At 32.2% G+C, this 13670-nt stretch overlaps 1 protein-coding gene across 1 annotated transcript; it reads left to right on the top strand.

Annotated features, from left to right (window-relative positions):
• The first annotated feature begins 3794 nt into the window (after positions 1–3794).
• On the top strand, positions 3795–7574 carry LOC108450500 (uncharacterized). Its single transcript, XM_017748154.2, has 10 exons — positions 3795–4148; positions 4243–4291; positions 4766–4872; positions 5308–5353; positions 5555–5689; positions 5801–5890; positions 5966–6097; positions 6199–6282; positions 6414–6478; positions 7022–7574. Exons 1-10 carry the CDS (start codon positions 4036–4038, stop codon positions 7206–7208), a joined length of 1008 nt encoding a protein of 335 aa, XP_017603643.1. The 5' UTR covers positions 3795–4035; the 3' UTR covers positions 7209–7574.
• Positions 7575–13670: the final 6096 nt, after the last annotated feature.

Here is a 13670-nt window from a genome sequence, read left to right as displayed (position 1 = left end):
TCTAGAGTTAGACAGATTCACGATGTTTTCACGTCTCCATGTTAAGGCGTTATCGTTCGACTCGCTCATATCCCGCCAGTTGCAAAATTGAAGATCGGTGATTTGACCTTTGATGAGGAGCACGTGCAAATATTGGCTCGAGATGTTAAGGTTCTCGAAGGAAATCATTCCGTTAGTGAAAGTACTTTGGCGTAATCATGGAAGGAAGAAGCTACTTGGGAATCGAAGAGACTATCGTCAACAATACCCTCAACTAGTTGGATCGTAAATTTCGAGGACGAAATTTCTTTAAGGAGGGTAGAGTTGTAACGCCCTAATTTTCGGAATTCGTATTTGTTGGCATAGGTTTAATTATGTTAGTGGGCCTCTAGAAGGCCCAAGCTTAAGATAGAACCCGACAATTTTAGTTAATTTTTGTTTCATAAGAAAAAAGGGGTGAAATTATGAAATAGAACCTATGTGAAAATGTTTGAAAATGCTATAGGCTAAATTGAAGTGGACAAATAAATAGGAGTGCAAAATAGGAGGATTTGCATGACAAACCTCCCATTTTACATGAAGTGGCCAGCCATCATGTTGTTGTAGACAAAATGTGCACTTGATATCCATAATTTATGGTACAAATTGATACAAATTGATAATGGGTTAGGTAAATGTTCCATGATAATGGGTTAGGTAAATGTTTCATGATAATGGTTTAGGTAAATGTTCCATGATAATGGGTTAGGTAAATGTTCTATGATTGGAATTTCATGTCTTTTGTATTAAAGAATTAAATGGATGAAATATGAAATTTTATTAAAAGAAAAAGGGGTGAAAAGAACAAAGTTTTGTCCATCTTTGTTCATTATAGCCTAAAGTTAGGAAGAGAAAGGAGAGGAGAAAGCTCTTGAATGTTCGGTCACTTGGGGAAGAAAATTGAAGGTAAGTTCATGGTAGTTTGCTTCTATCTTGATGTTCATGAGTTCTTCTTGATTCTACCTTAACTCTTGAAGCATATTTTGGTTTTTAGTTGTGTTGTGAGCATTTAGTCATAAATTAAAATGAAGGAAATGGTTGTTGTTTCATGTTCTTTTGATGAAAAATGGAAGATAGGTGAAGTTGAGCCAAACAAATGAGCATGCATGTGCCTTAGATGCTAAGGGGAAAAATCGGCTAACATGTTGTGCTTTAAAATGATGAAATGGAGATTATTCTTAAGTAAAATCATAGATATGTGATGATTGATTGGTGATATACATGTTTAAATAACAAGCATGCAAGTTAGGTGTGAAAGAGTGATTTGGTAATAAATCTGCTTGGGACAGCAGCAGTAACGTGACTTTGGAAAATCACCATAAATTGTGGGAGATGAGTTAGAAGCTGTATAAATTATGTAATTAAAGCTTAATGAGTCTAGTTTCAAATGGAATAAACGAGAACATATTTTGAATTCTGTACAATGAGAAATTTGATTCGAAATGAAGAGTGGTCAGATTAGTCAAACAGTGAAACATGCGAAACTTTGAGAAAAATTTGGTATTGATTGGCCAAACCAAAAATTCTGAAAATTTTATGGATATAAGACATATGAGTCTATTTTCAGGGAAAATTAACGGCACTTGATTTGGAGTTTCGTAGTTTTAGTTATAGATGATTTAGTGACTGTTGCTCAGGAAGACAGCTTGCAGTGAAATTATGATTATGTGGTAAACATTGACAAAAATTTGTTAATGAGTTGCTTATTGATTTCTTATAAGCTTACTATGATCTGTAGGTGTGGTTGGCCGAATATTGTACGGGGTTAATACGTAGTTTGTATTTGAATAGTTAGATTAACGTGTTAGTAATCCAATTGTAGGCGGTTCGTGTGTGGATCTCGTCAAGATATCGTCGCAAATGTGTGTAACTAACACCTCTTTCTTAGTCCGGATCGGCAAAAGTCGAAAAGCGAAATGCGAAACCGGTATTTTGTAGATTCTGAGTGTGCGAATGCTCGTGAGGTAAATCGATTAATTTTTTGGTAAGCTCCAAAATTTGACCGCAAAGTGCATGATTTACGTGCCTCGATATTTTTGGGCTTAATGGGCCAAAATTGGAATGATGGGCCAACGAGCCCAATTCGGTAAGAACCCTCGATGCGTGATTCGTTAGTACGTGAAAAGTAGGAATATGCATGAAAAACCCTAAAATAGATAAATTATGAAATACCTTTAAAAGTGGAAAATTTACGATTTTACCCCTAGTAGATAAATTACCAAATACCCCTAGGGTTAAGTTGACCTAAATGCATGTTTGATTGTTGTTATTTTGCATGCCATGTTGTTATTATCGATGCATGGGATTGGGATATTGACGGAGGAAGTCTTGAAAGTGGCTTGTCCACGTCTTGGAGGCTTTGCCTCAATTTATTGATAATCGAGCAACAAGGCGCAATCGTGGAGTGTTAAATGGGTGGGTTGAGCTATTCCCACATGGAGTGTAGGGCTGGTATGGGTGGAGTGTAGTGGTTGGTGGGTTGAGTAGTCTCCCAAATGGGCTTGCATATGTTATTGATGTTGCATGTATTTTGAAATGGGCCTATGGGCCATACTATTATCTGAATAAGGGCTAAGGCCCGTTTATTATGTCTGAAAAGGGCTCGGTCCAAGACCATTGTTACTGAATGGGCTTAGGCCCAATAGGCTTGAGTGACTTGGGCTTTGAATGGGTTTTCCTTACACTTGAGTTTCCCCAAACTCACCCCTTTTATTTTCATCCACGCAGAAATCCCCAACCATAGTGGGCTTGGAGTCGTGAGGGAATTCGGAGTGGCCACCCGCTCGAAAGTTTGATTTTCTTCTGGTGAACTGGACATCCTTTTATTTACGTTTGAAGTTTTTGGGCTTTTAAATGTAATAAGGCCGCTTAATTATTTTTAATGGTTTTAATATGTATTACTAAGATAGGTATTACTTATTTTAATTGTTGAAATTGGATAGCTTTAGGGCGCGTTTTCAAAAACAACAGTTGATTTCAAAATAACACGACAACAAGCAAAGCTTCCGCAATGAAGTATTTTCCAAAATTAATCACTTTTCCTAAAAATGACTTAATCAAATCGGTTTCCTAGAAATATCCATGACGTTAAGGTGTGGCAATGGCGGTATGCATGTCTAGGATTGGATCCGAAGGAGTTTGGTATTTAGCGATCAGATGGACTCACCACCTCTTTTAGGTTTCCTACGGTGCGACTTCCATTCACTTTAACCCTTAATGAATTAATCTTTTGAATATCAAGTACGATTTTCGGACTCGAATGGAAATTTTTTTAACGTTTTGATGTGGCATACCGGATCCGACCATAACTTCTGGGCCGGGTTTGGGGTGCTACATATATATATATATATATATCATATTGCTTATTGAATCAAAAAGTTGATCTAAGATTTGTTTGGTTGGGGAGAATGAAATAGCATTCCCCCTTATTTATTGAGTGGTAAACTATTCTATTGTTTGATTGAACATAATACTCATTCGATAAAATGATCATTACTTCCCTATTATTTGTCTTCTCATAATAACTATTTTTGGTATCACCAAATAATGATTATTCCATATAACATTGAATAAAAATTAATTTTCAAATTAATCTTTTAAAATTTGGACTTAAAAATATAAAAATAAAATATTTTAATATAAAATAATTATATTAAAAATTTTATTAAATTATTTTGATTATTTTTATTAAATTATATTTAATAATAATTATATTAAAATATAATTAAATTATTTTTATTAGATCATTAAAATTTAATAGGACAAGAAATACCAAGGGGCCCTGAAAAGACACATGAAAACACCTTCCTTATTTAAAAACAACAGAAGAAATACATATCTTGAATTCGAAGCTCCTTGTTTGACCCATGACCGCGAGGTAAAGAGGCTAATCTAACGACCCAATTTCCGTCCTCGCTGAAGAAAACTAGAAATATCACTGTTAAATCTTACCTCCACCCACCACAACAGCTAAAAGCTTGGGATAAAAAAGAAAAATACCCAAAAAAAAAGGGGGAAATGGGGGTTTTATTGACGACGCTGGAGTTTTTGGCGTCTTTGCTTCTAATCTTTCTTTTAGGTTTCGTTTCTGTAATCGTTCTGGAAGCCTACAGGAGACGTCACAATAACGCGTACTCCTCTCTAACCCTAATTTTTTTTTTCGGTTTCATTTCTGATATAATTTTCTGATATTGTTTTAATTTATACTTTTTTTTTTCGATTCAGTCATGTTGAAGCGCCGGCGATGTTTGAGGATCCAGAATCATTGAAACAGGTAAAATTACTTTCACCTATTATTTTATTTTTATTTGGATAATTCTCTTTAATCGCTTGTTTGGTTGCCGAGAAATTGTCAAACTTCGATTCTTTTTGTTTTCCTTTGATCCTGGTTTGGAAATTAACGGAAAAGTCAACTTTGAGAAGCTAAATGTAACCAAATAGTTATGAATTCTAATTAAGTTCTTGAAAGTAGTACTTGTCCTTATAATTCCTTTTATTTTAATCCAACAAGTGAATAGAAGTAAAAGGATTAGAATTTATATATATAGATATATGTTATGTGAAGAAATCTATGTTATGCATATATGCAAGAACTAGTGATACCAATTAAAATTTCATAACACCGTATCTGAATTCATTTTGATTAATATGAGTTTTCTATTTTTTAATTTGATTATTTGTGGGATAATGATATATATGAAGTGGGTAGAGATACTAAGAATTTGCTGGCTTCATCTTTTACCTCTAGGTTCCTTTTCCTGATATTGTTGACCCAGCGGAGAAATACTTGTCTTTGATAATTCCAGCTTACAATGAAGAGTATAGGCTTCCTGGTACCCTCAATGAAACAATGAAGTAAGTTGATGCTTATTTTTCTAAATCCCTTACGTCTTCAGTTCAATGGTTTGTGACAACATAAATAGCTTTTACACATGAAAAATTGCAGGATGTATATCTTCAATAGTTAATAATATCTTGAAATGCCAACATGTCAAAATGATATCTTCCCCAAAAAACGGGGCAACAAAAGTAGACATGAAAATTCAGGGTTAATTGAGTTGATTGATTTTAGTTTCACTCAACATAACAATAAAATCAATGAATTTTTCTTCCTTTTAACTCTTTGTTCTCTCTCTGTATAGCTTTGATTAACCATTGCCTTATTGTTTTCAGGATTAAAAATATTGTTTCTTACATGTGTTTCAATCAAGTAATTTAAAACTATATCCACTTTTTCTCTGAATAGGTTATGATGTTGAATATTAATCATTTCCTGTTGTTACTTTGTAGTTATCTTCAACAACGGGCAGCAAATGATAAGTCCTTTTCTTATGAGGTACCTTTCTTGTTTCATCTATTAAATGAAACAGCTAATTTGGTTTGTCAAATCTATAATGTTTGGCATCCTATCATGAAATAGGTCAATTATGTTTCTGGCTCATTACCTCAGGGTAGAATAACCATTCTTTTTGAAAAAATTGTACCATTTAAATGTTTTAGTGGATGTCTGCATGTCTCTTACTTGCATGAGATGCAGGTAGTGATTGTTGATGATGGAAGTAAGGATGGAACAAAAATAGTAGCTTTTGACTTTGTAAAGAAGTATGGCGTAGACAATGTAAGGGTTATCCTTCTTGGTAAAAACCATGGAAAAGGAGAAGCAATAAGAAAAGTGAGTCTAACCTAAACCATTCGTTTGGTTATTCACAAACACTTTCTGATGCCTCCTGCACGATAACAATGGACTGAAGCTCTTTACCGCTGTGAAAGCATTGTAAAACAGGGAATGCTACATTCACGTGGTGAATTACTTCTAATGCTAGATGCCGATGGGGCTACCAAGGTTACTGACCTAGAAAAACTTGAAAACCAGGTTTGTAAAAGACTCTGACTACAGTCATTGAAGACATACTGTGTGATAAAGATTATCTAATTTTTTGCACTTCAGATCCATGCAATTGCGAGAAAAGATTATCACCCTGGTGATTCAGCAGCCGGAGAGGCAACTTTTAGAATTTCTGATATCCCAATAGTTGCATTTGGATCTCGTGCCCATCTTGAGGAGAAAGCTCTAGCTACGGTTAAGTTTACTTACGATGCTTGCTATTTAATCTTACTTTGATTGTCATTTCTAAGTTGCAGAGTTCTTCTTGTTGAATTTGTTAAATCTTCTATTTTTAGAGAAAGTGGTATCGCAATTTTTTGATGAAGGGTTTTCATCTTGTGGTTCTCTTGGCTGCTGGTCCTGGAATCCGCGATACGCAGGTATGTTACTTCATTGTAAGGGTTTCTGTTTATTTTTTTGGCCCAAGAAGCATATCTTCTATGTTACTAACATAATATATTGAATTCTCTATAAACATTTTCCTGATCTGGAGTTTCTTCATAAAATGCAGTGTGGTTTTAAGATGTTTACTAGGTCTGCAGCAAGGAAGCTTTTTACCAATATCCGGTTGAAAAGGTGATCTCAGAGACACTATTGAACACCTATCCTTAAGCATTACTACTTGCTTATCCTGTCATTAAGACATCAAAGCAAATCTAAACTACATGCTTAGATCACTGTCCTGCCATCGACATGCTCATTTTTGCATTGAATATTCTGGTACTTTTCTGTGTTTCCTGTTTACAGATAAACATCTAGTAAGGAGAAATAGACAATAGAAGATTAAAAAGTAGTGGATGGAGGTGAACTCGTAATGGAAATTTGGTTCTTTAGTTGTTGTGAAAGAAATAATGGACAAAGGGAATTAAGTCATCTTTTTAGTAATAGGTATTCATATTCAAGTTAGTTTCATCCTTCCGTATATCCACTGATCTGAAAGATTTGCCAAGTAAATTTGTATAGAAAATTTCAATTCTCTTTCAATTGAAACCTGAAAGATTCATGTCCCTCATTTTGAACACACTTTGGACTGACTTTGTTTTCAATTCTCTATTGGTCCTTGCTCTGATCCCCTATGAAAAACTCTGTAACTGAATCAGTCATGAAATATATGTGCAGGTGGTGTTTCGATGTTGAAATAGTTTTCCTTTGCAAATGGTTTGGTATTCCAATGCTGGAGATATCTGTAAACTGGTCCGAAATTCCAGGATCCAAGGTAAATCCATTGAGTATACCAAACATGCTTTGGGAGCTTGCCCTCATGTCCGTAGGATACAGAACTCGAATCTGGAAAATTAACTCCTGATGTCAGGATTTTCTCTGATCAATTGAGCAAAGACACGGTGCAGTGCAGATTCGAGAACCTTAGGTTTTTCTTATACGTTCTTTGGGAAAACACTTGTTACAATCAGATGAAACCAGTTTATCGGAGCTTGTTCTTTCTGGAATCCGCGGCTGGAATATGCTGTATTTTACAGTTGTAGTATTAGTTGAGGTAACATTTTTTTTAACAGTTTGATGATCGAATCACGAACTTATTTCCTGGGTAAGTACTTCATTACAGTTTTTACGAAAAAAATACAGTTTAATATTCCCTACATTTCTCTGACCTCTAATTTTTGAAAGTATTCATTTTTGGACATAAATATGAGATATGTTGAAGAATATTAAATGTGCCTATGCTGAATGCATATTCACTCGCGTGAGTGAATGGCGTGAGTGAATGTGGGCCATGGACAGGTGTGTCTCAAATCTCAATCCAGGACAACTAACTGTAATCATATGCATCTGTGCCTGATACTCTACTAGAGATTAGGAAGGTTTCCGGAATCAGATAGGATGATTAGGACACTAGTTCATCGGATAAATCAGTTTAATTAAATAAATCATAAAAAAATAAAAAATCTGGTTTATTCGTTTAGTTCAACTAGTTTTTGTCAGATTCAATTCTTGAGTTAACACGTTAAATATCTTTCTCTAAAGTGATATTTTGATCAGTTTTTGATTTAACCGGGGTGATTCAAATAATTTTAGATTTATGTGTAGGTATGGAACTTTGTTTTACCATTTTATTATTGATTTTCAAGCAAATCTAAGCGTACTAGGCTGGTACTGCCCTGGTAAGTTGGGGAGTTAAATAGGTCGTGTTTTGAGTAAAAATTATTCATAAAATAAGCTAGTATTTAATAATAATTTTTATATAATATATAAAAATAATATTTTAAATATGTTATTAGAGAATTTAGCCCGATCTTTTTTAGAAAGAAAATGCAAATGGCATGGAGAAATTGTAAAAGATGATTAAAAAGAATAAAATACTTGAATGAATTGAAGAACGTGACAAACACGAGAAATGGAAGAATAATTTGCTTACCTCATAAAAAACAAAACTTAACAATGACGTTTCTGAAGTGAAAGCTGCCATTGGAAACTCGCAACATGTTTCTCACTTCCACATGATGTAAGTAGTATATATATTATATGTATATGTTTCACTTTTATAGTTCTTTAGTTTTGAAATAGTGCATCAAATAAATTTTCTAAAATAATTATCCCATCTAATATTAAAAAAAATTTCACAAAAAAAATAAGTTGTGAATTAAATCTTAGTTTAATTAGTATGAATATTATTTTCAATGTAGTGAGACATAAGTTCGAGTATATTAAAGCGCATTATTTTCTTATTTATGAGTTTGGAAGGGCTATAGATAATTTTAAACATTGTGTTAAAAAAGTAAATATAACCGAACTTATAATGAAATTGTTCAATTTTTTTCATTTTCAATATATTATGAAGATACATGGCAACATTTAACTTGATAATAATTTTTATTAGTATAATCACATACAATTTTTTATTTGTTTTACGATTTAAAAATAAGTTAAAGCCTTCTCAATAATAATAATTTTAATTTTTAAAATTTAAACTCAATTTAAATACTTCCAAAAGAAACGTCTACTGTCACACCTATCGATATATCATAAACTTTTTTATTTCATTTATAATGTACAAAATAATTAATCTTATATATTAGAATAACTGAATAGAATGATGATTATTTGTTTTCCATTTAAAGAAAACATTTTTAGTATATTACTTTTACTAAATTCATGGAGTATTCAGGAATATTTTCCTATTTTTATACATAATAACTAGAAATAATATTTCTTTAGGTCTGTAATCAAATTGCATTTGATACTAGCATTTCCACCCCGCTCACGCCAGGGATTTAAAAATATATAATTTATTTAATACTTATTAAGTTTCAATTAAATTTTATTAAATTATTTTCAACTATAAGATTAAATATATAATAATTCAGAACTAGGTAAAATTTTAAATAGATTCATAAAATAAGGTAAGTCTACATGAATCATTTAAACATTAAAATAAAAATAATCTGTTTTTTTTTTGAGTAGATAGATTAAAATTTTAATATATCATTTAAAAATAAAGAGAATATTTGATGTACCATCAGTGCATTGATTGCATGCACTGTCAATAGACAATAACTTGATATCTCATCATTGAATAAAACAAAAAAAGATAATGGAGGACTTACAAATAAATATTAATAAGTTTATTTAAACATGATAAAATAATAACTAATTATAAATAAATACTAAAATCATAAATTTGAGACCTTAAACTCTAAATATGAGAATTTTTTATATTTATTTATAATAGTTATAGTTAATTAGTATTTAATTATGTTTAAATAGAATTATTAGTCTTTACTATAAGTTCTCCACAATTTTTATTTATATTTAATGATGAAAAATTATGTTATTATTCAATGATAGTGCGTGAGACTTGACGCATCAAATATTATTCCATAGAAATAAACAAAATAAAATTTTGCAAATTGATAGAGTACAAAACATAAATCAGTCTATGAATGAATGTGCAAATCTATTTGTGAATTGATTTGGTCGGTAAGGTCAACCATGAACATTAAAAAAATTGTCTCCATAAACCATAATGGATATGGATGATATTTTAATTCTATCAATTTTTATATTTTAATATATTACATAAATGATTTTGTGTTAAATGTAAACCATTATGACAAATTATGTAAAATATGGAATGAATTGAAATGATGGACTTAAAAATTAATTTAAAAATAATAATTAAAACACGATATAAAATTAAAAATAAATAATATAAGCATTATACATATACATATACATCTTGAAATATGCACACAAAAAATTTCTTGGCATAATAGCTCTTAATGTTTAAACATTTTGTCAATTTTGTCTTAATTCTAACATATTCAATCAATAAGGTCTTGATTCTAAAGTTGTTGATATCCAATGAGAGCTAGATTTGTTGATTTTTTTAGAATTAGGACCAAAATGACATAATTTGTAAATATTAAAGTTAAATTTATTATTATATCAATTAAAAGTAGTATATATTAACAAAAAGTGCACGTTGTCTCACTTTCAAAATAGTTCCTTTTTTGAGGGGTCAATTTGCTCAATATTGAAATTGAGAGGGACCAGGAGGTAGTTTTACCAATATTTTTTCTTTCCTTAATTTTCCTTCTCTCTTCTCTCTTTTCTCTTTTCGCTTTCCCTCTCTCTTTCTCTTTCATTCCTCTCCCTCCCTCCCTCACTTCTTTTTCTTTAATTGTATAACACTAAAGAATAACGATGAATTGAGAGTCAAATACGTAATTCGTAAAAGGTTTAAAAATAGAAGGTTTGGGAAATGTGGAGCTTATAATCGGAATTGAACCAATAAAAGATGAGGTGATGGTTTGCAAATAAACCAAAATCTTTAGTTAGTGCTCATGGCTAATATTAGCCGCTAATTTGCACTAAAACGTGCCTTGAATGAAGATAGGCCGTTGGATTAAGGTCGATGGTGTTAAAGTCAAAAACACGTGTCAGGAAATAAGCTAAGCACATTTACACGGCTTAGCTACAGCAGCTCATGTTTTAGACTAATTTACTCAAAAATGCCAAAAACAGAAAATTACGTGAATAGTCAGTTCTTTTTTTAATAAAATTACAGGATTATACTAATTTTTAGAAGTGATTTACAGAAACTAAAGCATTTTCTGCCAAATCAGTTTAAATAGCTTCCAATTGGAGGCACTTTGCCCCTGATTTTTTCAAAGGTTAGAGTTTTTTAAAATAGGGTTGTAATTTTTAGGGTTAGAGTTTTGAGTTTGTAAAGTAAGGTTATTTGGATTTTATGGGTTTAAGGGTTTTTTTTTTTACTTTTTAAAGTTTATTATATAGTTTTTATTTTTTAATAATTTTTTAGATGTTAAATAATAATTATTTGATTCGAAATTAAAAATATCGTATTTACACCAATTATATATTAGAATTTAAAATTCAATTCGATTCATAATCGAAACTCAGACTAATCGCCAGGGATGAAATATTAGTTATTAATTTTTTTTTGATTTTTAATCTTAGTTTAATTCGATTTTTCAATAAATTATTTATTCCAGTGCATTATTTTTGAATAGATAGGTTCAGGCTTTTTTCCATACAATACAAATCAATAAATTATACAGCTTTCTTCCCTGTCGAGTAATCTGAGTTTCGATTATAAATCGAATTAAAAATTTCAATTTGAATATACTATTGGTGTAAATATGATGTTTTTAAATTTCAAATTAAATAATTATTATTTAATATCTCAAAAAATTATTAAAATAAATTATATATAATAAACTAAAAAAAGTAAAAAACCCCTAAACCCATAAAATCCAAATAACCCTACTTTACAAATTTAAAAACCTAACCCTAAAAACCCAAAACCCTACTATAACATCCCAAACAATAAGAGGTTAGATTATTAGAAAATTATCATGAATTGAATTCTAGTCTAATGGTTAAGAGTTTGGTAGAAAGTATAGTGAACCAAGGTTTAATCCTCCTAAATTGCACTATTTCTTAGTTTTTTTCCCCATTTCTAAAAGACCCAATCTGCATTGGCTATCCTACTTTACCCAACTCTCTAAAAGACTCTCTAATTCAACTAAAACTCTTATTTGTTATTTTAGAAAATAAAAACCATACCTCTACTCTTATTTTCACATAAAACCCCCTATTACAACTTGATCTCAAAACCTTGCTGTAGGAAATTCTTTGAATTCTTGCTTAATCCATCGTCTTCATCAAAATCATTGGATATTGCGTCGCTTACTCGTCAAGTCCCTGTAATGCCCTAATTTTCTTATTTCTAATTCTATATAATTTTGACATAAATGTGTATCTGCTTTAGTGGTTAAGTGTTCTGGGAGTGTGTGAGAGGCCTTGGGTTCAAGTCTCACATTTGGCAAATTTTGGTTATTTTTAAATCCGAGCCTTATCCCTGTTCAGTGGGCTTTTACTTAATTGCCTGTGAATTCATATTAGAATGAGCCTGCTGATTCGGGTGGTAAGGGAGTTAATGTGTTAGAGGTTCTGTGTTCAAATCCCTATGTTAGCAAGGGTGTTAACTTTTGCTTGAATATCTGTTAAAGAGTTTCGGTGGAGTTGGATTTCTGAGGAAGCTATAAGTTAGTGGGTTAGTGGGAGTAAAATTAGGGACTTGGGGATATTTTTATTTTTATCCATTGTTTTTCAAAAAAATTATCTCTTTCCAGAAAAGAAAAATCTGACGTTAGTTTCACTAAGTTTTCCCCAAACCTGTCGTTTTTTTTTCCTTTTGATTCTTTTTTCTGTTTGTTTCGATTTGTCGGCAATTTTGTTGGTTGCTACTCCATTTTCCTTGGGTATTCGGTAAGTGGGATTCTAGTAAGTGTTAAAAGCATTCGTTTTCCAAATTATCGATTGAAGCCTTATTTTCTATTTTGGCAGCAAGAAATTGAGTAGAACGAGACTCTCCTCATGCAGAATTATAGTTCAAAAATCGTTTGAGGTGTTCGGGTAAGTGATGAACACTTGTTCTAATTGTTGTTGGCTTCGTAGTTACGGTTTAGTCGTAGGTTAAGTTTAATTTTGAGCATTGGTATGTCGATTTCTAGGTTCTGAAGGGTTTGTATTTGTTGTGGCATCAAATCGATACCAGATGTGTACCTGAAACGAAAAACGAAACTTCAAAAAAAGTCAAAAAAATGAATCTATTGACATCACATGGGCGTGTGTGAGACACGACCATGTGGTCGACGAAGACATGGCTGTGCATAGTACACGATCGTGTGGTGGCTCGAATGTGACCGTGTAGGCTAAACGGGCTAGGCCAAGTTGGGCGTGTGGGCCCATACGAGCATGTCACATAGGAGTGTAGATTTTAGGCCAAGCCGTGTGGGCTACACGGGCAAGGGCCAATCTGGGCGCCTGTTGCCCTACATGGGCAAGCCACATGGGCATGTGGGCCCATAATTCTGAAATTTTCCCCAGGGTCGCACGAGTCGCTACGATCGACTGTGGGCTTACTGTAGGGTTGGTAAGGGCTAACTAAACCCTAATTTGTATGGAATATTTTAATAGATTAATCTGCGTAGGATACTAAATGCATGCCTGATTATATTGATGTATGCGTATCTGTTATTTGTATAAAGCATGTTAAGTATGTTATATCTACATCTGATTTCTGTATCTGTTATTGGGGTAGGGATTTTTATGTATGGAAGAAGTTTACTGATCGACATGAATCGCCTATATTCTGGTAGCTTTGCTGCATATATATTCTATTATATGTCTTAAAGGCACAATGTGGTGCGTAGGGATGGATGGGTGTTTTAAACCTCACATGGTGTGATGGGATGGACGGAGATGGTGTGTAGAGGATGGG

Source organism: Gossypium arboreum, chromosome 5, assembly GCF_025698485.1.
Source record: "Gossypium arboreum isolate Shixiya-1 chromosome 5, ASM2569848v2, whole genome shotgun sequence".
Taxonomy (NCBI): domain Eukaryota; kingdom Viridiplantae; phylum Streptophyta; class Magnoliopsida; order Malvales; family Malvaceae; genus Gossypium; species Gossypium arboreum.
The sequence above is the reverse complement of the archived record's forward strand: the minus strand, read 5'-3'. Positions and strand labels throughout refer to the sequence as shown.